Source organism: Neolamprologus brichardi, chromosome 11 (genome assembly GCF_056152115.1).
Source record: "Neolamprologus brichardi isolate AB-2024 chromosome 11, ASM5615211v1, whole genome shotgun sequence".
NCBI lineage: Eukaryota > Metazoa > Chordata > Actinopteri > Cichliformes > Cichlidae > Neolamprologus > Neolamprologus brichardi.
The window spans coordinates 11,804,414-11,830,237 of record NC_142114.1 but is presented as its reverse complement, the minus strand read 5'-3'; the positions used below and the strand labels follow the sequence as shown (position 1 = coordinate 11,830,237).

The 25,824-nt window shown below is 42.2% G+C and overlaps 1 protein-coding gene across 1 annotated transcript in view; it reads right to left on the bottom strand.

Moving 5' to 3' along the window:
* zfpm2a (zinc finger protein, FOG family member 2a) overlaps positions 1-25,824 on the bottom strand; it is a 120,070-nt gene that overhangs the window by 47,623 nt on the left and 46,623 nt on the right. The window contains exon 4 of the mRNA XM_006794782.2: positions 15,795-15,919. Within this exon, the coding sequence (XP_006794845.1) occupies positions 15,795-15,919 (125 nt within the window). The remainder of the gene's footprint in view (positions 1-15,794; positions 15,920-25,824) is intronic.

Genomic DNA, 25,824 nt, shown 5'->3' with positions numbered 1-25,824 from the left:
TGGAAAATATGCTGACCCCTGTTGGCTAGTAAAAAAAGAAAGAAAAGTTGCTGATCTTACTTTTTCCCCAATTCCTCTAAAGCATTTTTGTTATTTTCTGTTATTTTTCATGCCTGGACTACACATATTTTTGTAATTAAGACTAAATATTATTAACAGGTTAACGTTCGATGTGTTGTGTTTATACAGATACAATATCAGTTTACTGACTATCATCCCTGTCAGAGCCTGTAACCCACCCCCCCACCCCCTCCCCGGCCTTCCTCTCTGTGTAGTGTGTTACGGTTTATCCACCGTCTGCTTTCACTCCAGTGGTTTCAATACTCTCCCGGTATTTTTATTTTTTTTTCTTCCTTCCTCTGAGCTCTGTTACCGTTCCTCGTGTAAGAGATACAGTGACCAAAACAGTGTAGTCAGCGAGGAAGTGATTACAAACTGATGCTCCAAATTCGCTATAAAATGAAAATCAATATTTCCACAAGTTGCTGCAACATAAAAGATAACCTTCATTGATTTTTCTAGACTTAGGCCCCTGTGATAAAATCTAATATAAATTTTCAGCCACACGGATTTGGATCAGAGCGGAGCAGGGGCTGAACGATAAGTTCCGCGCACATCTCTCAGACTTGGATTTTTTTTTCCTCCCCTCCTTCCCCTTTTTCCTTCTTCCAAGGCAGGGCTGTACTATTTATAATTGGCCCTGTGTGAGCAAAAGCTTCTATCGGGAATCTGTTCTAATTTTTATTACTGAGAAGCTAAAGCCTGTTCCAGATAATTTGGAAATTTCAGGGGAATTGTGATAGAGCTGATGGCACAGCCGGACTGACTCCAGAAAGGAGCTAACCTGTAATAGCCTCTGTGGCTGCGCTGATTAAATGTTGCCATAGATGAAAGACCTGCCATCACCGCAATAAATTAACCAATCACACAAATCCCAAGTCGCTACTAATCCCTCCTTGATACCATGATCCTCTGATCAGCTGAAGGAGGTGAAGAAGAAAGTGTCTTGTGACACTCAGCCTTCTCCTAACTCCCTGCTTCCCTGTGTAAACAACAAGCTAATGATATCGCCGCTGACCATTTCACCACCACTGGCTACTCTTAACCCGTTTCATGGTCAGGGCAGGTGAAATCGATACAAACCGCGGTGGGAATGATTATTTTCCTCATCGCACTCGCACGCCCACCCCCTCCACCACCACCACCTCCCTCCCTCCACCAAGGTCACCGACTGGCACTGTATCCGTCTTGATCCCACAGCTGCAGGATTTAGACAACTGAGAGATCAAAACCGCTCCGTCTGAATATCTCAAGACATATACCGGCTTTATGCATTCATCTTTCAACGCCCACTCGGTGCCAAAGTAGTGCCATTTCCAAATGAAAACACTAGTGGAAATATTCCAGTCAAATCACTCTGAGTATTTTTGAACCTTGCCCTCTTTTTCACAGTAAAAGCCTTGTTTCAACAATTGTTTTTTATTTCCATCTTTTTTTTCCCCCTCTTTTGCTCCTGAATAACTGATGACGGCATTTTCTCATCCCCACATTACATCTGACCACTGTTGACCTGGCAACGCGTGCCCAAATCATTTTAAAAGTGCCCTTTGCGGTACTATATTTGCAGCCTAAATATATAAATATATATATAAAGATACAAGCTTACGTATGGGTTATGTCGAGTTTATATGTTCTCTGTTTCTAACATGGGAGTGAGGATAAAGGATTTGTACCTGTTTTACCAGTCAGTTTACAGCAGACAGCACACTCACACCTTGATAACGTCCATTGCAATTAGTTGTTCACTGCGATGAAACAAATTGCATGTGGTCAACTGGAAATTTCATTAAGGGAGATTTTCCTCTAGCCCTCGTTATCGCTCTGCGTATTAATATTTTCTTAGCCTCAAGGATGGATGGGTTGCAAGGGTCTTTTTTTTTTTTGTTTGAATTTAAAAAAAAAAAAAAAAAACGTCCGGAGCTAACCTCACAGCCTGTGTTCGCCCGCCGCTATCCACACTGGCAAAAAAGCTGTGTACATGCTTAGTTAGGTGCTGCATATTTTTTCATTGCGCCCTGAAATAAGATTCTCTGTCTACATCCACAATAAAGTGGGAAATACCTCCATTTTTCAAGTCTGCTTTTGTGTCATTCTCCCCCTCTTCTAAATGGCTATGGTTACATCTGCTGAAATGAAAAGATACCTACATACAGCTTTCATCCCCCCCCCCCCCCCCCCCTCCCTCTCAGGCTATAGCATCTTCTATTGGGAGGCTAAATAACAGAAATATGCAGGAATTGCACACTAATTCCCCTTAGAGATAGATCTTGGCTGGTGCCCTGTCATAAATCAGAGAATTTCGATATGAAATGAGGCAAGCTGCTCTAATCATTTCTGCATTTCAAATTGGATCACTGGCTCAATCGCCTGGCTTTTAAACTGCTTGCCTAAGAGCAAATGTGAGGTGGGAGATAATTCAGCTGAAATCTCTGCCTGCTCTGTGCGGCAGTTAGTTTACTGCTTGAGTGCAAGAGAATGCTTTTTTCTTCCCTTAGCCCATCTTTCTCTTTTCAACTTTGTTAAATTGACTTTTCATTTTAAAATCGATTAAACTGAGAGAGTCACTGCTGTTCCCGGAATCTTTAAAGGGACACCCATCACTGTGCGCATGTGCCTTTATTTGGCTGGCCGCTATCATGGCGCCGCTATGGGAAATAAATATTTTCTCATTTAAATCACCTTTTATCCTGCTGACTGGACTGTAAGCATCAAAGTTCATGTGCTGCATTAGCTATTACTTACTTCGCTCCATTGAAATGCACATGGGGTCTGTATTTATACTGACTATGGGTGGCATTGCATGATTACTGTATGTTCAGTTGCTTTTATTAAGCCACAATATGAAGAAACTGATGACTGGCTGCTCTGGATGTTGATTGGGAAGCAATGCTAAATTACAAATAGCACATCTACACCCTATTCTGTTTATTTTTAAATGAATCTGCTTCTTGCTCAATCAGAGGGGTTAGAAGTGAAGAATAGAGATTCAGAAGGGTGGGTGGGTGGGGTAGAGGGGACACATCAATTCTCTATTCTTCAAGACCTTCAGGCATGTTGAGGTGCTTCAACTCTAAAGCCAAACAGTTTAGTGTAAGCTGTACCTGCCCTGAAGACGAGCAACCCCCTTTCTCCAGCCCTCCCTTCTCATCCTTCATTTCTTTCATTACATTTTCTTTTCTTTCATGTCACTGGCTTCCTTTCCTTTCCTTTCCTTTCCTTTCCTAACCCACTTTCCTTTAACATCAGCATGTCGCCCGCCCTCATCACATACTGTATATAAAACGTCTTCACTTCCCCAGCCCTTCAGCATCAAAACTACAATGTCTCCAACTTTCTTTGTAGTGGCGAACGTGTAATTCAACTTCACGAGTAAATGCGCGTGTGCTGCCGTAACTCCGTATTATGCATATGTCTCGAGAAATATTTGAAGATGTAAACAAGGAAAAGTGGAATTTGTAATGCATGTGCTCCGGGACTTAATCATGTCTTGGAGGTAGGGCTCACATATACACACACACGTGTACTCCTTGTGTTTGGCTTTGGTCAGGGGACAGAGCAGCCCTGTCGCTTCACTACTCACTGTTTGAATTACTCAAAAATTTCCCATTTGAATTCAATTGGCAAGGACTTGTTTGATCTTTTGCATGTGAGTTAGGTCTGACTCCCCGAGCAGCAAGAAGCTGTGTGAGGGAACATAATAGAGAACCTGGAGCCAGTAATGTTCACCTGTATGGATATTACCAAGGCCCCTGGGGGTCAAGGTGGCAGGTGGCATATTCTCTGGACAGATCCACCTCTTTCTCTGTTGGGAATAAACATGCGGATGGGGGGATTTCTTCAAAGAGGAAGAAAAGGGGAACTCGGGAGTCAATCTGTCAATGGGGTCACAACAAATCCCTGCTCTCATAACCACACATGGAAGACTAGGATCAGTCAGAGGCAGCAAATAAAGACAAACAATAAAATAGTAGGCTTGAACGAAGCCCCTGACTTTAGATAAACCCTCGTGCCCCCCTTTAGGTACTGGATTTTAATATTCTTTTGAACTCCCCTCTCTTCTCTGGTGGAGTTATAAATTTCATGATGCATTAGCTTAGCATCTACTGTATGTGATTTTATATTTCAGAAGTCTCTTTCATTCTGTGCGGCCTCCTGATTGGTAAAGTGAGGTTTCTCTATATCCAAGTGTACCAAATAATAACTATAATAAGCAGAAGGGAAAACGCAATACATAAAAAATGAGCGGAGATTAAGAATCAAGTGAAGAAACACAAGCCTCACTAACTTTGTTCTAACAGTGAACACAAAGAACAAAGGTATCTGAGATTTGCATACAACCTGATCACCTGCACGCTGCCGCAGTGTTCAATAGTTTGATCCTTACATGCACTCGAGAGAAACGAGTAAAAAAACAACAATATTTACACCAAGTTGAGTACATAAGATAAAGATGATGAACTTGCCCTTCACTAAATGCATTAGACGTGAACTCTCTTATCAGAGTCTCAGCACACGGACTGTTAAAAGAGGGGTTTCTCGAGCTGGAAATGGTCTTTGTTACCCAATTAGTTTGCTGACGACCCCGCGGTATAATATTTCTGCTTTGACAGCCTCATACGCGTCCATCTAATGAGGAGCTGCTGGACCAACAGGGAGAGAATGGACACTAGCCAGACCTTTATTTCCTCTACTACCTATCAGTTTTCTTATCTAACCTTTCATTGTTGGGTTTTTTTGCTCTTCTTTTCATTTTTTTGTCAGAAGAGTTGGATTTTTCTGCTTGGTTACTCATCCGCCCAGTCATTTTGACAGGGCTTCGTCTTTGGTAGGCCCCGAGCCAACCAGGCTGAAGATCAGAGGGCTAAGGCCAGGACAGGGGACGGCGAGGACTTATCAAGGTCTACCAGCAGGGGTTTGCCTCCCTGTAGGGTGTCCGTCCTTTCTCTAAAGGAGGTGAAGCAACTGAGCCTCTGTGTTTCCTCCACTTCCCCTGCCAATTTGACCAAGAGGAAAGAGAAGAGAAAGCAGTTTGTTTTGAATAATGTATGATTTCAGAGTCTCGTTATCCTCGCCTTCTAACAAGGAGCTCAAACTAAAACCTCCTTAAAAAGGGACAACAAGGATATAATTTCTACAACTGTTGGAGGGACTGGGCAGCCATCAGCAACTGCCATCAAACCTCAATTTGAACTCACTTAGTACTGGAATACCAAGAGGACTATCAGGGGCTTGCAAATGGAAACAATCGAGGATTATCTCCAGCACTTCACAGGAAAGTTGTTTCAACATATCACAAGTTACAGCCATGACAGTGACAGATGGCAAAGCAGCTGGCACCACTCAACTTTGTTCCATGATTCTTTCTTTTTCCTCCTTCCTTCTTGTTCTTTGTCTTGCGCCTTTGCTGCAATGGAGGTCTGTTGTGTATTGAAGTGTTGGATAATCATTCATTTGGGAAGACATATTGCGCACTGTAAAACAAGGCGATATGTGTGAAGCCAGGGACTTGTGAGCTTCACTGTCGATGCCTGGCCGACTATTCTGTAAAGACTGGAAATCAGTCTTGTTTACTTGCTGGGTACTTGCTTTAAAGCAGGGTACATCTCAGGTAAAGAAGCATCTCCCTAAATCTGCTACAAGCAGTCGTTCAAATTCAGAAAACTCTCGAGATAAGTGTGTAAATGATAGTGAATGACTTATGCTATCCCAAATGGAACAGTTGTTCATGAATGTTAATGTTCATATCAAGCTGTTTGTGTGTGGTTACGACATACAGACACCACAAGCATGCAGATACTACAACTCCACAGTGTGACAGTTTGATATCCAGACAGTGCCTCCCTGATGGGCCACTGGAAGACAGCAAACACCCAGAGAGCTGCGAGGAAGGACATGGATACCCAGCTCACCCCTGAGCCCTGCGGGTGTGAAAAGTGGCCCCCCAGGACCTGGAGCTTCACTGGTCCTTTGAGTATCACTGATGCCTGCTCTGCTGCACGGAACAGTGACTGAGCAGGCTCTTCGAGGATGACAGCTACCTGTCTATGCATTACAGCTGTAGTATGCAGTTATAGCAGAGCAATCACATCTGGATTGTCTGCAAGGATGAAGTCATGCCATTATGTAGAATAATGTTTTTAAGCGTGAGACCTGGAGAACAGTCAAAATCAATTTCTGCTGTGTTTTAACTTTAAACCAAATGCCAAAAAAGGATAAGACAGAATGAGGAATTTGTTTTGTGCAATAATCTGTCGGGAATTAAAATCCCAAAACATGGATGTTCTTGAACCCACACATATACATCTACAGGTTAATAGTTTCAAAGAAACATTTATTAATGTGACAGCCACCATGCTGCTGCAGCACGAGACAGAGGAGACGGTATCTTAGTCCTTTGCTTGAAATAAAGCACCACTTCAGTTCATCATGCAACATCCTACTTAAATAATATCACTCAGTCAATATTAGCACATGGTCTTCTGAGTGATGAATCACTTAACATTACATATTGTTACTAGCAGAACAGTAAACAGTAAAAAGTGCCTTTCAGAAGGAAATCCTGCACTTTTCCTGCGTTGTAAAATAAGTTTTATCAGCATGGACAGTAGAGATTGTTTCTACCTTTGTGTGTGTGTGCAAAATGTGCCCCTGGTTTTCTACTTTGCAAATAACAATTATAATGAGCTTGAAACAGTTTAAACTTTAACCCCAAGGTAATCGAAGCACTCAGGGCAGTGACCCCCGAAACTGGGCAAGTGGCTCCAGCACATCCCAGGAGCGACATCTGAGATCTCTGCCCAGAAGAGTGCAGTCCTAGGACCAGCAAATATACTGTGCAGGACCCTCAAGCTCCCAGGCCTCTGGTAGAAGACCTGAATTTGAAAGATTAAGACTGCGTAGCGTATGCCTGTACAGGGGTGTGAAATCACTTTTTCACACGGGGCCATGTAGGCTTGGATTTTTTCCCCGCTTAATAATAAACACCTTCATTTAGAAACTGCATTTTGTGTTTACGTGTGTTGTCTTTGCCTAAACACTTTATCGCGCCAATGTATGTCTGTTCCCTTTGAGATCCAATCAATCGATCTGTATAAAACTTGGATAAAACTGTAAAAACTGTCAATGGTACCAGAACTATCAAAATCAATAATGCTTTTTTGAACGATGAGTATTATGTGTAGAGGCTGATCACAAAACAACGTACGTGCGTGTTATGTGTACACTGTTGTTGCACTTTGGGGTCACTTTTAATGTGTAAATTAGTGTTCCACAAATAGTAATTCTAAAACTATGTGTTTATTAGCCATTTGTATGTCGTTCTGCCTTTTTTGCCATCTGTGATATAATGAAGATTAAAAAGAATACAATGATCAATCAACACACTTGCCTGTGTTTTAATTCATAAGCAAAGCACACTGGGCCTGGCAAAAACTGCCCACACAGTAGGTTTTTGCTAGCATATATAACTGCATTTCTTCCAATGAAACCTTTTTTCTTAATTTTCTAAATTAGATTACATGCTAATAATACTTCTGTACTGTAATACCACTTGTAAGACTATTAAAAACAGATGCCTCCACTGTGTGGTGTAATAAAAAGTATGACTTTTCCCTCTGGAACAGTGGTAGTAACATAAAGGCACTCTTAATTTGCAAACTGAGGTGGTAGCTGATATTGAAGTTAAAGAATATGAGAAAAACATATTCCAGCAGCTTCTGCGGTAACTCCAACAAAGCAATAATCTATTCAGACATAAAAAAAAAAAAAAGACTTTTTACCATTTCAAAACCAGATGTGCTATATTTGTCGAAATGCACCTCCGCCAAAAGTGGAATAAATTATGCTGCAAATGGATCTGTGTTTTGAGGAAGTCGCAGTATCCTTGGCATGTTTGAGGGAGCCATGCAGCCATTAAAGCGAGCACAAAGCAAATCACTGAGTCCTGCTCTGCTTATCAGGGGACCTGCCATATCAGTTTGGGTAGTTGTGTTGTGATGTAAAGACAGCAAAATGTCAGGTTCACTTGTAGATCAAGTCAACCATGTATTATCTCGCAAACAGAGGAGCTCAGCTGTGGCCATAATAGCTCTGACTAGCTGACTGACTGAGTGCTTCACGGCTAATGCATGGAGCTGTGGGCGGCAATGAGTTCCAGCAAAGCACAAAGAAAGTTTGAAAGTAGAGCCTTGGAAACATATAAATAATAGGAAAAAAAAACCACACCAAAAAACAATGGTTGTGTGTTTTTTCTGCCACTGCCTGCAACCAATTCTGCATTCTGCATTTGACTCACAAGCAGACATCAATGTCATGTTGATCTGTGTTAAAAAGCCCCGATTTAAAAAGCTACTTCAATGGAACGAGCTTGGATGTTTGGTCCTTTTCATGTAAGAACATGAAAACCATTGATAATGCCATCGATAAATATATGGATGACATTGAGCAAGGGAAAACAGGCCAGATAATTACCATTCTACCCATCTGAAGAGACCCCAGCCCTGATATTGGTTTAAACCCAAGAAATAATTGATGCATGCAATCACAAATTGGTTCTCCGCCTAAAATTTGGGCCCATTATTTCATTAGATGAAGCCACATTCTCCGTGCCAAAATTATTTGTGTGTCCAACACAGAAATTCAAATCCTGTTAGTCCCGATAATGTCGGCCGTTTCACAAACCATATCCAAGACAGTGTGACTTTCAGATAGAAAGTGCCGGCCACCTTTAAATGCAAACATAAATGACTTCTGATTCTTTTTCTTATTTTTTTTTTAATAGTTTGTTTGTTTGTGTGCATGCATATCTGAGGCTGCGTGTGAATGTGTGTATGTGATTTAGCAGCTAAGCTACAGAGAGGTCCTATCCTGGGGTGCCTTCTTGCATATGTAATTGGATGTTACTGTAAATAATTGCCTGGGCATGTGCCAGTGTGATGATGGTGATGATTTGTATGTGTGTGTTTGTGTACGTGTGTCGGCTCATGTGTGACTGCATGTGTGTAGAACACGCGTGCATCATTCTGTATGTTTGTGGGACTTTGCACGTATGTGTGTGTGTGTGTGTGTGTGTGTGTGCGTCTGCATGCGTGTGTGTGCGAGCGCATCTGCCCCATCCGTACTCCACTCTCAAGTCCCACTGATTCTCCTTTCCAGCCATGTTGAATCCTCTTTTCCTTATCAGGCGAGCCCAGGCCTGCATCAGGCTCTCCTTGCTATGACAGAGGCTACAACAATAGGCCTGCGATACCGCTGCTTAGCGCTGCGTTTCGGAGGGGAAACCTGCCACGGGCGCAGATTAACTACAACACACACACACACACAAAATAGATTGCAGCCTCCAAAACAAAACATTTTTCAGAATGCCTCCTCTTGATTAATGAAGCAATGACAAGAAGAAAAATATAATTTCTGAAACAGAAAAATCCACCACCACTTGTTAAAGTTTAGGGGTAGCTAACAATAAACATATTGGAGGGAGAGGGTGGGCAAAAGGGGTGAGATAAATGGCTTGAGTGATGGGCTGAATAATTTCAGGAGCATTTTTTTTTTTGCTTCTTCTTTTTTTTTTTGTTTGGTTGCACAGCCACATATTCCTACCCTTGTACTAAATTACACAATAATCACACTCCATCGGTTGACAGCCTCTGCCTCTCTCTGTCCCAGGTGAAAATTAGGACAGTATCTTGACATTTTTGCTCTTCTGTAGTTACAAGCTAAAGCTCTCTGTTCACAGCCAAAAGTGGCGCGCAGTCTCCGGCGCATGCACGCGCCCTCCCACACACCAGCACATTCACAAACGCGCAAACGCTATGACCTAAACGCACACACACACACTCAAGTGTACTCAAACATGGCGCCATGTGTAAGCGCACAGGCATTCAACGCTATGTTCTCATACAATCTTTTTAAAACTGAAATATGATTTTTGACCCGGATTCAGTGTGAGACTTGACACCAGCGGACATAAAAGAATTAATTAAGACTTCATTTTGTGCCTCTAACAGCTCTAAATGACAGAATAAGGCAAAAGAAAGAGTAATAGAAGTTGTCTTGCCCGCACTTAATAGTTCTCCAATGCTAGCTGTTTCCTTGAGGTGCTTTTAATCTAGAGGTTAAAAAGAACAATTCCACCGAGGCTCAGATGTTGTAGATATACATACGAAACACTGTATCAGAATGATTCCAATGATGTATGTTTCAAGGGTAATGTTATAACATCGGGCTCTATTCTTGTTGTGCTTAATTAGCCTGTAGCGCTTATTGACTTTTATAATGTCCTTGTTGCCTGCAGTCTTTGAAATCGTTCTCTTTGTATTAAGGACCTTGTATGAAACAGAGATTACAGTAGCAGATATGTTTGTATCATAAACCTAAGCTCACAGCATACGACAATATTAAGATAGAAAGCAAGATTAAAAAGAAAAAAAAAACACAACTTCCCGACAGATCTTAAACTTTAATTAGGCAAGTCTTATGCATTTTAATTACTGTGTAATTTGTACTAAAAGGCCCTCAAAACACATAAAGAGCAGAATTCTATTGAATCCAGACTCATTACAGTTGCACCTTGACTAAGCCCCAGTAATTAGCATTGGTATGGCATTGTACAAGAGGCGGCAACACCCTCATCAACACACATTTACAACAGAGCTCTAAATCTGCTGCTCATTAATAGCCTGCCTCCCAATCAATTATTAACACCTACAATGGAAGCCAGGCTCACCGGGGCCAGGCCTCTTACTCCAGGCAAACCGTGGGCCACCTTCTCCTCCCGGTTCTGTCCAGCATAGGTAATTACCGCTTTTAAAGACACCTGCTACTCAATAGCTTCGACCCAGACTGTTAATTTAGCCCCCCGATTGCAGACATTTATGTCTGAGTGTCACTATTAATTTGCGTTAATTTGGAGAGTGTGAGAAAGCCGGGTGGAGGCGTTGTCGGCAGGCGGCTGAATGTGCTCGTCGCTCACCTGCACCAGGGCTGCGGCTGTAATTGGAGTCTAATGGTCTGATTGATCAGTGAGAGAAGTGAGGGATGAGACGGCGCTCTGGCAGCTTCATCAGTCAGAGAGAGAGGAGAGAGGAGGAGAGGAGGAGGAAGAGGAACAGAGCGGGCAAAGCAGCTAACAACAGGAGCTCTGAGCCAACTCTCGGGTGCTTTATTCTTTTTTAGATTATTTCTCCTGTTTTACTTTTTGTCCATTACTCAGTTTGACCCCTTCCGCTTCTGCCTTCACTTGTTTTGCAATGGTGCAAATTTTGGTATCGATCTGATACCAAGCCAATACAGGGCCAGTATTTCTGAGACCAATACCAATACGGATACTTTTAATCTAAAAGACATGATTTATAAGATGAATCATCATCAATTTGCAAATATTGAACACATTTCAATCACCACTCAATCACTGTGAATGTCCACAATGTTCACTTAGCACAACAAAACACACCTTTCAGCTTTTCATGCATTCTGAAATGGAAATGAAATAGATGCAATTCAGACCTTCTTCATACCTGATTTTTGAGGTATATCTTTATATTTTTTATTCCAAATACATAATGCATTTAACACAATCCAGTGAGCTGCATACTGAACTTAGTGGAGAGACACAAAGTATTGATCGTATCGCGCATCGATCCAATATCAGTACCAACATTGGTATCGGTACTGTCGATATTTGGATCAATCCGTCCACCTCTACTTTGCAAAGTGTCCTGTCTGATGCTTAGTTTACAGGCCAGACTATCATCTGTCTTGCAGTGCAGTTTAACCATCATAATAAAACCATATGACATTTTTTAAAAAATATCAAATAAACTGGTTCTATATTTGGGTTCAACTTTATACAGCCTGCAAATGATCTAAGAGTGATACAAGAGAACATTTAACAGTGTTTAACACAGTGCAGTGTGATTGTGTTAACAGGTCTGCAACAGCAATAACTACAACTCCAGTCCCTCATGCCAAGCTGAGCCCCTGGGGTCTACAAACCTGCCACGGCCGACCCATCAGCTGTGAAATCTGCTTTCCTCTTTGATAAACGGTCGAGATGTGACCCTATCTCTGTCCTGCAGATGCCCAGATTTCCTGTCACGCTTTTTCCCTTCTGTTTTTTCCTGCTATTTCTCCCTCTGACTCGCTCTCTTTCTCTCTCTCGCTTCCCCCTTTCATTCTTTCTTTCTACCTCTCTTTCCTGGCGTGCCTGGACAACTGCATGAAACGCTCCACTCGCTGTTCTTCCTCAGCATCATCCATCACTCTGCTCAGCTATTGAGGCCTGTCGTGCACGAGCCGCCAAACGCACGTAGACTCCCACGCCATAGGCACAGGCAGCTCGGCCAGCTCCAGCGCCAGTTCCCATGTGCGTCCACGAGGGACCATTACACCCCCCCACGCCCCACTTAAATGGCTCTTCATGTGCCCAAAGTGCTCATCTTTCTGTCCAGATTAATGCAAACACATCTTATATTCACTGCATTTTCATTATTTACTGTATGCCACTTTAAGGAGTCATTGCACTTTAGTCCCGCTCTGGGCGTCGTGCCAAGGATTGAGAAACGGACCTACGAGCCCACCGTACGCTGCGGCTCGACAAAAATAGCTTGACCTCTAAAAAGTCATACCTTAAGTGACGCGTGTGGACGATGGAATAAAATATGTTTGATTTTAGAGCGGCTCTATCAATATCTCACTAGTGGGTCATGTGTTTCAAGCATCAGAGAGATGTCACTCCTGCCACATACCTGACTGCCTTCGGGTAATTCATTCACCTCTATGGTTACAGAAAAATCTAAGAGAGTAAAAGGAGATTTAATAGTGTATGGAGGTCACACTTCATGAGAATGACTGAGTGTGGCTTCTAGCTGCGGTAGAGATCCACGAAGCAATAAGGCTTTATTTCTACCTCAAACGCATTCTACCCCCTTCTGACCCTGCGTTGCAGCACTGGCCACCCTGACATGCATCAAAACTAGCCGGCCTCTTTTACCCCCTCCCTCCCCTTTCTCTTCTCCCTCCCCTCACACTTACATTTGTTATTTCAACTTTTCTCGCTCCAGGTGAGGCATCAGAGATTTGATCCTGTCTAGATGTTTTAAGATTTGCACAGCTCTCGTGCCTCCTACTGAAATAACTGAGATAAATGCAGCCCTGCGTGCAGGGACGTTTCCAAAGGCTGCTCGTTTAACAATGCAGCGGCTCGATAAGTAGAAGCTTGAATTGAAAGTAAAGAAATAAACTTAGGGTACTGTAAATGAGACCAATCCCTTGTGAAGTGCAAAATACTACAATTTTTGAGTTTCTGGCTCATTCTGCACCAAGAAAAAAGAGAAAAAAAGGAAAAACTAAAGTAAAAAGTTACACTGAACCCTAAAAGGAGGCTTGGTAAAACAAAACATGCCAGCTGGGTTGACCTAGCCTTTAATGAGAGATAGTGAGAAGCTGCTAACAGCCAGTACCCCATTTGAGAGATGAAACTTAGCAGAGGAGGAGGGCAAGTAGCGAAAGCATTGAAAGGGCTCCCATGAGAATAGACACACATGAGATCCTTAAAGGCAACGTGCAAGAGCTTCTTCCTCTGCTTTTAATTGCGATAGAGGTTTGGCATATTCTGTAACCCCTCCACAGCCTATTACAGGTGATGACCAGCACCTGCTCGCTTAAAAAAAAAAAAAACAACCTAAGGAGCGCCTGTACAGCAGTGATGAATTCCTCAGAGGGTAGTTCGTTAAGAACTTCTCATTCTAGCCAAGAGCAACAATCAGTTTATGCATCTTGTTCAGCAGCGAGTCTGATGAATGTGTAAAGTTTTTATCTGCTGGAAAAGCTCAACTAGCAAACAATTCAAGAAGATGCTTTATATGGCGTCACTCGATGAGTCTGGAGGCGGGTCATTTGAGGGACAGTTGAAGGTTGATTTTGGATGCCTTTCAGTGAAATTCATGCAGCAGCTCATCGAGAAATATATGGAGTGTGTTACTTTGGAAGGCAACTTGAGGTGTTACTCTGTCAAATCACTTTTCCGCCCAAGGATAACTGGCTTTACCCTGAGAGAAGCCATATTTCATGGCTATAATACGGCCTGAGTTATTTAAAGCCACTGATGACTTCAAAACCATGAGGGGAGCTTAGAAAGCAGTCAAAAGTGTTCCGAAAATGATTTAATAAAGTTATGCGTTTAAGGAATCTGGGAGAATGGATGGCATGGCCTCTGAGTCTGAAATCCTCCTGGACTTATTCTTGTGTTTTTTTTCTCCTTTTAAACAAGATGAATGTAAGGCTGGTTTTGACTTTAATAGGAATTTCTTAATTAATCCAAATGCAGAATGGAATATCAAACCCACGGAGGGCTTGTCCCTCCACCAGAGCAGCAGGTCAACACGAGTCTCTGCTGGGATCTCCGAAACAAGAGATATAAAGCTGCTGTGCGCAGAGTAACATCAAACATAATGGGCTGTGACTTCACTCAACTGAAGCCTGGACTGAGCTCCAAATCCACCAATTAAAATGTTTTGTCATAAAATATGCAGATTAAAGGGGTAAAACAGATGCACTTCAAAGGCTTATGTTGGGGGCCATTTGGATCCCAAAAGAGTCACCTCGGTAGGTTCGAATGTCAGGGGAGATGCCATTAATACGGGCTTAGCTGTAAAACTTTCTAGTGATCAAGTCCCCATGGCTGCTAAGGGCAAAGTTTGACTAAATTTAGTGACCTAAGTTTAATCATGACATAACTCAACAATAAGAAAACAGGCTTTTACTGCAAACAAGGAGCATTTGGGTTAGGGGTTAGTCGCTTTAGTTCACTATAGAGCCCTCAATGGATTTTTACAAAAATAACAATAATGCATTGTGAAGTATGCATCATTTTAAATGGCTCAGTAAGCCTATAAAATATATCATACAGTTTTGTTTAGCCAAATCTGGATATGAAATAAAATTATTATTTAAGTCAGCATGAAAATAGTTGGTTGTAGTCACTCATTCTTGGTAAAATTACATCTATTCTGCAAATCTTGGATAAACCATGTTCCAAAAAGGAGAAAAAGCCACTGCTCACTCATTGGCTAATGACATGTCAATCATAAATCAAAGCTTCAAAAACAGAGAAACCAATGGGCGGCTACATCCAGCTTTTATACTGTCTGTGGTTGCAAAGCGGCTTGCAGATCACCTAATCTGCCTCCACTTCAGCTAAGCTTGACTTTGCGTCCTGACTAAATAAATGTTCTCTTCAATCTTATTACGTTACGTAACGTACGTTATTTTATAATGTACAGCAAAATCTAGTAGGTAGCTAAAAATCTTGATTGTCAGATGACAACTGGCCCAGCTTTAATGTGGTACTGAAGCTCAGTCTTGTTTTTATCACTTTCAACGACTGTTTTGTTTATATTTCACCAGAATCCCTTCGTTGCATCACTTTTTGATGATTGAAATGTTCCCTTTCCCTTCTAAACAAAAGCACACAAAGATCCCTGAAGTGTTGAGACACTGACATTTTGAATAGAGAGCAGAGCTGACTCACTGTTTTCTTTTAGGACTCTGGAACAGTGAGCCTGATCCCATTTAATTAAAATTTATTTGACACTTTATCTTCATTTCACTTCTTAAATCATACTTTTATTTTATAATATAGACTGTACTATCATTTTAGTGAGTTCTGCTCATATTTTAAGGATGCTTTACAGCTAAATGTTCAACGTTTTACAGTAGTTGGCCAAACGAGAACTTACCAGTGTAGAGTTGTCAGTGCTCATTTCAATCTTCCCCTCAAAGGGTCCCCATGTTGTCCCCAAAGGAAGCTGCTGCCGGCTGTGGATACGACGCTCACCATCTTTAAGGAATGCGTCCAGCTCTCCTGAAAAAACACACCAGACGCCAAAGCAGTCAGCCATAATGCTCTATGTGGCGCACAAGTTCTACATCAAGTCACAGCTATGTTCATTCATTCTTATTTTGGTTTAAACCTACATGTGCAATCCTTTTACTCCCTCAAAAAAAAAAACCCAAAAAAAGTGGAGGTTAAAATCCAAGAAGCTTCAAAGTGGATAAGCAAATCAAGCGAGCATCCATCTGATGGTGTTCCTCAGACACATGGTGTGCTAACCCTACTTGAAAGGTGTCTTGTGTAGAGATAATCTCTGTGAGACAGTGCAGGCTTACTGGCTGGTGAGAGCAGCGAGTGGCAGCCCTATTCCTGTTGTTCCGGGAAGGCAGGACCCTTGTTAGTGCTGTGCAGATCTTCAGTTAATTAACAGTGGAAATGGATAGCACTGTTAGTACTACCAGCACTCATCCCCCCAACCACCCAGCTATCTTATCTCTTAGATTCAGTGTACTCTTTTTGACGTGGTGATTAATCAAACAGTTATGATAAAACTCATGGCAGGCTGTGACATAGTTTACAGAGGAGGATGTTTCTCTGAGTGTGTGTGTGTTGCAAAGAGAAAGTATGCAGCTCTTAACTAGTTGCCTTGACAATTCTGAGAAGTGCTGCTTGATTCAAACATCTGTAGCAACATTTGGTCTCGCTTTATAGTCTCCATGGACACGAGAAGTTCAAATAATGTTCTTATCAGGCGTGAGTCATGTTTCAGAACTTCTTTAAATAAGACTGAGGTGACCTTTGGGAAGTGCAAATTCGGGTCAGCGTCAGGCCATCAACATGAAGCAAACCTGGTAAATATACCCCAGTGTGTCCGGACGAGTGATTATAATGCGTGTTATTAATATACAAACAGAACTCTACATGTGTTGTTAACACTGTGTCTCATAACCTGTTTGTTAACACATGAGGCTAAAAGGTATTCGGGGCATTTGGTTCACGATGAATGGGTTGAAATGATCACGAACTTTACGATGTGTATGTGGTATAATGACCTATTCAGCCCTGTTCTACTCTGTAAATATCAACCATGTATCAGTGGCCGGCTATTGTGCTCCATCGTTAGGGCTCTATGGAAATGTGTGCTTATGTGAAGCTTTGCATGCATAAACATGACTGAAACATCGGGCTCGTGTTACTGCCTACTAGAAAATCATGCCTTGGCGATCATATATTCATCAAGAACAGTCGCAGCTGTGGCATTAAAAAGCTAAACGTCACCCCTGATAAAAAAAAAAAAAAATCACTCCCCAGACCAAACCTCTGTTATACGTTTGAAACAGATGCCCTGGACATTTACTTATACTTATGAAATTGACCGTATAAAAACAAGATAATCGGGACTACATTATCTCATTCTCACCCTCCCTCTGTATCCTCTGCCCCCCCCCCTCCTCCTCCCTTGTTCCTGCTGTTGCATGCTGTCCTCCTGGTGCTGCAGTGGAAGGTGGGTAAGCTCATTACAGAGAAATAATTAAACATTGGTGCACAGCTGGTCGTCATCACTGAGAGCAACAGCCACCGCTTGATGCATTCTGTTTGTCCTCAGATAAGACCCACGGCCTTTAACCGCTTGGATGCAAGTTCCTGTTTAGCCCCGCTTGACACACAGCTCAAGCCATCCCCAGCCAACAACTCTGATTCCTTTCTCTTTCTCTTTCTCTTCTCTGGGTGGATGGATGGGGGGGTGATTGGAGTAAAAAGAAGAAAAAAAAAGGGGGTAACGGGTAGCGTTAGGTGTGAGAAAGAGGAGGGGGTAAAGAGGGTACGATTCAATTTGTGCGGTTTGTGGTCCACCATGTTTAGGTGCCAGTTGTGTGCATCTCACACCAAATGTTGCCTGAGGACCTTGGCTCACAGATGGCTTGTCACATCTGTTGCAGATACTAGTGGAAGATCTCCACAAAAACACCCATGGATGAATAATGAGTCCCCTTCATGGGCTGTCTGTGTCTCTATGGGCATTTACAGGTTTGTGGATGTTGCAAGGCAAAAAAAAGAAAATAAACTAAAATAAATAAATAAATAAGTTATATTGACAGATGTGTTCTGTCATCAACTACTAGCTGCTGACAACTTTTGTAATTACGGTTGCATAAACTCTTTATGTCACAGTGATAATTCAATTTCTTACGAGCCCCCAAATCCCAACTCTATTACCTATACTCATTACAAATAAATTTAGAACAAATACAGAAGTCACACTGTTTAACCCGTCAAACTGCAAGCGGCAGACTGAACTAAGAGGAAAGCTCATAATGGGCTATTAGGAGATTTAACAAACCCAGCGCCTGTGTTCTCTCTCTTCAGTGTTTTCCTCATCATCCAATTCTCAAATGCCACACACTTGGCAAAACATGAGCTCGTGATGTGGCTCGAGAGCCCCCCCCCCCCCCCCCCCCCCCTGAATCCCCAACCAAAACCTCACCACAACCTTTATCCACAACCACCACCACCCCCACCCAACCACCACCCCACCCTCGATAAGATCATCATCTGTCGCTAGACTCTAGGGTCTGTTCCTGCACTCCACAGATACTTGGCAGACCAATGAATGTCCCTTTGTGTGGAGAGATCTTCCTCAGATAGCACCCAAGATGCTCCACACTGGCATCTGTTTGTTTTTTTTGTTTTTTTAATGTGTGCATGTGTGTCCTGTCTTTCTTTTCTGCTCTGGTGCAAAGAAATGGGGAACCTCGTCTCCCTCTCTCCCATCTCCGGTGTACGACTGAATGCTAATGAGTTTCTCAGTGGCAGGATGCCAGCCTGCTCTGATGTGAAGAATAAATGGGTGTGGACCATTGACAGACAGAGGTGAACTGCCACTTTCTACTTTTGAATAATGTTATTACATCTAATGAAACTCTTTTCAACAATCCCTTAACATGCAATTCCCCCTTTTTTTAGTTCTCCATTATGTTGGGGAAAATGATCTTATTCCACCACCTGACAATTTCACATTTGCATTACATTCTGTATTAGCTTGTTACAGATCTTTATTACAGCTATACGACGTTCACAGAGGTTAATACATTCGAAACGAAAGCTGTGTTTTATAGGGCTGCGGTATGGGTGTGAGGATAAGCAGTAAGTGTTACGCTGAATATGAAAGATTGCGTATATTGATATTGTATCAATAATACCCATGTGATAAATTTGTAAATGATTCTTTTTGTGTGGTTTTGTATAGTTATGGGTATGGATTGTCTCATATCTTCTGTGTATCTGTATTTGGTTTTTAATCAATTTGACAAAAAATGATACAGATATGATTCTTTTTGATTTTCTTTAAATTTGCTGACTATGATAACCTGATATAGTGACAGGCTTAGGGTGCGCTGATTTCCACTAGTTTGTCCACTGGAGTCTTGGGTAGGCTATGTAATTCTTGCATATCACTTTATAAATACTTCCTCCTACTATGTTTGATTGCATAGTGCTTATTTTATTTGATATGATATTTGTTATGTGAGTTTTACATGTTTAAAATTAATCTTTTTTGTGTAATTCTACAAGATTACAACAGGTTTGACTTACAAATTACAGGAGTATTTCCCTAGAGTGATCTGGGCCCACCTGTCTCTATGGAGGGAGGAGGATCTGAAATTCAATCCAAGTTTGTGTTTTTCATGATTACTTTTAAGAATTTCTTCCTAGATTGGAGGGGACACACTTCCATGATGGTCATGTACACATCTACAGGGCAGGATGGAGAGGTTACCAGTCAAATGGGTGACTGGCTTACAGGGGGATTCTGGACCAAGAGTGTTTGTGATTTTCTTTGTGAAAACACTAAAATAACTAAACGTCCCTTAAGAAGAGCTACAGATAGTTCAAAAGACTTGAGGAATCACTGCGGCTGAGAGTGACCCAGTGTTTTTTTCCTTTAATTTGTCATCTGTCTGTAATTCAAGGCTCCAACTGAAATATTCGTCCACCCTATACTTTAAAATTCAATGACTGATTTGCATTTCAGTACAAATGTTTCTATTAATGCACAAGACGTTCAGACCTGAATTTTCTTAATATAATTTCTGGCCTGGAGTGGGGCCTCTGCTAATGGTCAGAAATGACAAATGACATCATCATCATCTCGCTGAAGCATATTAACATTTGTTAAAGAACCGGGATCCGCTCGAGGTATTTTCCATGTGAATTTAACTTCTGTAACTAGTTCAAAGAACAAAGTTACTTTGAGGAAAAGAAATTACCCGCAGCACTAAAATAGCCATTCCAGTCTGTGGTCTACTTCACCTTTATCCAGTTAGTGCGAGTATATTAACAGTAAAGGCAGATGTTGCGGGAAAAACAAGGAACGACAGAGTCGAAACAAGAGGGGAAACTGTGCTTGAGCGCCGCACAGCAGGTGATCCTTCTTGATATCAAGCAGTGCCTCTGAATCAAGGCAAACGAATGGCTGCTGTTCAAAGTTCAATAACCTGTGCGTGGCAATTCACAGATGTCCCACTGAATCCAAGTCATCTCCACTGATAGGCCATGCTATAGAGCCAGCAAATGGGCTATAAATTAATATACCATGAGAGCGGCATATGGGGTGAAATGGAACGCAGTGTATCAGTTCAACAAAAGGTGCCACATCTTTAAAGCAGATATGTGATATGAAATTTTACAGCTGAAGGAGAAATGTCACAGAGCTTTGATAAGAGAGCAACGAACTTTCTCCCCCCTCCTACCCAAACCCTATTATCAGGTCCAAGTGAGCAAAATGCATCATTTATAACCCAGAGCCCACACTATTATCTTTGAAAAAGGCACTTGTGTTAACACAACTGCGGACCCCCACCACCAGCAGCACCACCTCGTCTTCCCCTGTCCTCACCCCGCCCCTCCCCAAACCCGCCCTAACCCTGCCTACATGTGGCCGCGCTTGGCCTTGAGCAGCGGGGAGAACGTTTGCTGGGGAGCAAGTTTCCAGGCAACCACATGAGTTTGGCCACAGCGGGAGGGGGGGGGGGGGGGGGGGGGGGGGAGTGTGGAGGGGGTGAAGGAGAGAGGGCTTAGTAGGGGGGATTCACCCCTTCAGGTCAGGCTTGTTTTCAGGCAGTGGATGGCTTGAGGGGAAAGAGTTAAACAAGCCAAAGGGATTAGGGCATTTTAGCTGTGACACTCCACACAGGCTGAGCAGGGGGCTAGGGGGTGGCTGTGGAGGTCGTTTGGATGGAAGTCTCCGAGCCTCTAGTTGTTGATACATGCAACAATGCCCATGAAGTACCGTTTTTTAAAAAAGACAGATGTAATTATGGGTGTTTCAACTCAGTCTCCTGATAAGACGACTGATTGCACACATTATGCTTTTTACAATATCCGCTCTAAAACCTAACCTGACTTAGATTTAGGCTGCGCCAAATAATTATGTTTAAGGTGAGGCAGCTAGCACACATTGTTAAGGCTGGGGAGAGGTTTTGTTTAAAATATAGAGAGCATCTTATCTGCTTTCTTACTGTTTTTGCCTTTTAGGGTAGACCGAGTTACAGCTGAAAAAGAGGGACAGTCGAAAAACCTCAAATAATTGTACATGTGCAACAAGTCAGATTAGTAATTTTTGCCCTGCACATGAGCATGCTGTTTGAATGTGGGAAATCTGAAGTAGGCAAGCGTCCATGTAAGTAAGGTAAGTATTTCATGTCACCATGTCATTTTCATGTGGTTTTTTTCACTGTTTAACTTGAAGTGGGATCATTGTCATCTTCATTCTGTGCTTTAAAGGCTAACATATGTCATGCCGTGGTGTCATTCAAGGTTAATGGACAATTAAGAGTAATGTGCAGTGTGGCCAGCTGGCTAAAAACGAAATGCAATTTCTCAACTGTACCTGTGGTAGAATCCAATTGCGTTGAATAGTGTTTAGTTGAATTGTTTAACATTGCTGGTTAAAAGTCATGCATGTGGTTGAATGTAAAAATCGCTGATTGAAGCCAGAACCATATATGCCACCACTGTGAATGGCTTAAGTGACAGCCTAATTCAGTAGATGAATGAACTACTGTTATTTTTAATGGTTTAGTAGGCTATTGTTATGTGGTTGTAGCCTCCAGTGTTATTATTACTGTTTGCAATTGCTCTTTAAATGAATAAGTTTAAAAAGTTGCTCAATAGAAAGAAAATAATGAATTGAAATACAATTAAATATTTGTGCGTATGCAATTCCTGTTCAGCGTTTTACAAATTACTGTTGCTCAATAAATACAATTAATTGAAATCATATATTTTTTTCTGTTTTTTAAAGCCTTTTTTATTTGCGCTGAATTGCTTAGGTAGCATTGTGGATGGGTGTTTCAAGTGCACCATGCTACTGCTTCATGTGTACCCAGCATGGCTACACTTAAAACATCCATGCACTTTGGAAACCATAAACTACTTAAGGATATTGTTATTTAATATTACCTTTGTAGTATAGGAAGGAAGGAAACATCATATGAAAATTAAACTTGTTTTCATTCGCTAGCTTTGGTGTGGAAGTACCAAAAGTAAAATGAGTACCAACTGCATTCAGTCTACCTCAGGTTTATGGCTATAGGTAGCATCCAGTTAGCATAGCTTGTCATAACGATGGAAAGAAGAGCAAAACCTAGCCAGCTGCTTCAAGGTTGATTTAGTTTAGTTCAGTTTTCCCAAATAGTTTTTCCCTGTTTCCAGGCTCCATGGTAACCTGTAACCATAGACTGTATGTAAAAAGTGGACATAGACTTAGCTTGGTTAGCAATTGGCATCTGTAACTTTCTAGCTGTATCGCACAGATACAGATACCTGCTAGTTAGTAAGTCACACTCAAAATAGCCTTTTCTTTGTGAGAATTTCACACAGCAAAACTGAAGCACGGGCCTCTTGGACACGGTTAGTGCAGCTATTCATTTGTGTTCAAATTGCATGACAATGTATCTAGTGGTTTAGTTCGATGACTCGAAATAACTGAGGTGAAGCTTTCAGAACAGATGCCAGCTGTATCCACCTATGTTGGCCCCTAGTACTGAAAACGGTTTTGTCTCTTTTACTGAGAGAAATATCTTTAAGTCTTAATATAAAAAAGTTAAGAAAAAAGTCTGGGGGATTGGTTTGCTTTTGGAGGTGGCCTCTAGTGGCCAAGTGAGGAAACGCACTCTGTTTGGAACTTAAATTAAGCGTGTTGAGCTTTCAGCCACGAAGGTAGCCACTTTATTGCAAGTTGTGGAAGTAATCCTAGGGATACCGGGCATAGTGTTTATGTGGGGATCCAAGACTAAGGGTCTTTTCATACTCATGATTTTTGATATCGTTTTTAAACTGCAGCAATTAAAACAACAAAGAAAAAGGGAACGTTTAGAAAAGTATAGCAGCATGTGTGCACACACTCACTCACACACACAAAAGTTTCAGTCCTCTAGTACATTATCAACACAGAGACTGGTGTTTGGTGTCATTGAACAATTGAAATATACCAGCTGTCAAGCACGCCGTCTCATCAAAAGCCAGGCGAAGTTACCAGGAGGCTGGCTGACAACAATCTCTGAGACATCCATCTTTAGAGAAGCAGTGCAATTTCTATTGATAGCATGTAAAGCGAGACGGGAAAACTTAAAGAATGACTGTCCTCGCGCAGAGATATCGCCGTATCGCCGACAACATCTAGAGGACACACACCACTCATGCTGGAATCTGATTATTTTAAATGCTTTTCTTTAAAATTTCAGAACCATCAAAAGGACATTACTCTACCTGAGTGTGTCAGGACGGATGAGTAAGTGATTGTATGTGAATAGGGAATGCACGCACTCGAGACAGAAGGATAACAAGATTTTAGGAGCAGAAGAAAGATGCTGTTCTGTTGGTTCAGTCTTGTCACAAACCGTGTCATAAAGAGTTATACTTTTCCATAACTATAGGTGGAGATTGCTTTCAAAAATATGGCCGTGTCAAAAAATACTTAAACAACTTTTTTTGTTAGCAAGGAAAACAAGTAAACATTGCTACCTTCTTGATATTCTGCAGTTAATTGACAAGGATGCTATTTTTAAAGTACTCCTGAATCTCCTCCCAAGTCAATTACCAGCCTGCAACTTCCCCTGAGTAACAGGGAATTCAGTTTTTTCTTTTTCCTGGGTGACCTAGTTGTCTTTTGTGAGTAGGTTTTAGCCGGAGCAGTTTGACAGTCAACAGATAAGATGGATTAAGCTTTTTTTTTTTTCATCCAGTTTTGATGTGAACAGCGTAAAAGCGGGTTAAATCATTGAGTTTCAGGAGTATTTTTAAATGCCTGGAGATAGCGCGATAAAGGAGCTAAACCTAAGACTTGGGCCGGGAAGGTCAAGGTCGCGGCTTTGGAGAGCAGCTACCCGGCGACGGGGGCCGGGTTTCGTCTCTCTCGGAGCGGGCTGAGCGCTGGAGCTGAGCCCACCTCTCATCACTCCCAGAAAAGCTACACGGAAAGGAGTGAAACAAAATCCGGCGAGAGCTCGACGGGCGGCATCAAAGAGCAGCGCACCCTTGCCTCGTGTGGGTGTGCAGAAGGGGAGCGTGTGTGTGTGTGAGTGAGAGTGGAGATGTGTGTATGTGTGAATGTGTGTGTTAGAGGGGTATGGGGAGGGGTAGCTCCTCTTTGCATTTTGTGTGCATGCATGAATGAGGTGTTATAGTGTGTGTGTGTATGTGTGTGTGTGTGTGTGTGTGTCTGCCTGTGTCTGTGTGAGCACTGTAAAATATCATTCCTCCATGAGCAACTAGCTCCATAATTATGTTTTGATTATTTGCGAATGCTAAAATAAAACAGCAATTAATCTGCTGATGTAAAACAGAAAATAGAAGTGCGACGCACATATTAAACAACCCAGTTTACAGCGATATTAAAAACAAAATCACATTTTGTGAATATCATTTGTTCAACGTTCCCCCCCACCACCAACACCCGCGTCACCACCTCCACCACCACATCCTTCTCTTCCCACCTCCCCAAAGACCTGATCCGAGGCGTGCTTAACATGCGCATAGGAGCTGACAGCCGTACAGTCATGTGACGTAGCTCAGCCAATCCTGAATACATTTGAATTTTTAAGCCGCGCAGCGATGAAGCCACTTGAGCAAAAGAAAAGGTGAAGGGGCGACTGAAATAAACAAATCAGAGCGATACGCCCGGGTCGACGCGCCGGTGCAACATGCCCGTTTATCACGTGTCACATCTGGTCGACACTGAGAGGTTTGTTGTTTTGTTTTTTCCTCTTTGGTTTGGAAAAATATTTCTGAGGGGACATATTTAGACACATTTTGTGGACGTCTATTCCCCCACTGCTCCTCATGTCGGTGACAGGGGAGAGTAATCCTATACACAGGCTGCTATTGTGAAATGAGAAACTAGCCTCCTTCACTGCCAGAGACCAGATGCACCTCTCTCTCTCTCTCCTTCTCTCTCTCTCTCTCTGTCCTAATCTGTAAACGACTTAAAGGAGCCTTATCTCCGGGCTCTTCTGCTTCATTTCATGCTTGATTTACTTTAATTTGTCTGATAGGGCACAAGGATTTGGAAATGGCCCATCTTTCGGTGGAAAATGTTCTGATTTTTCTCCGGCATTGTTATGTGGAGGTTTTTGACTTTTCTCTCCCCCTCTCTCTCTCGCTCTCTCTTCCTCCTCCTCTTTCTCCATCTCTCTCCCTCTCTGTCTCCCTCCCTCTCTCTTTCTCTCTCCATCACCTCTCTTTTTTTTTCCTTTTGAGGGGTGGGGGGTGGGAGGGGGGGGGTGGATCTTGCTCCAGTGCAACAGTCTGTTTGAGTGCATTTAGATTCGAGCTAGCACAGCACAAACAACTTTTCCATGTGGTGCGATTTTGTGATGGGCGACGGCGACACAGGAGTCGTGTTTGCCTTTCAGATCCACATTGGGCGCAGAGCA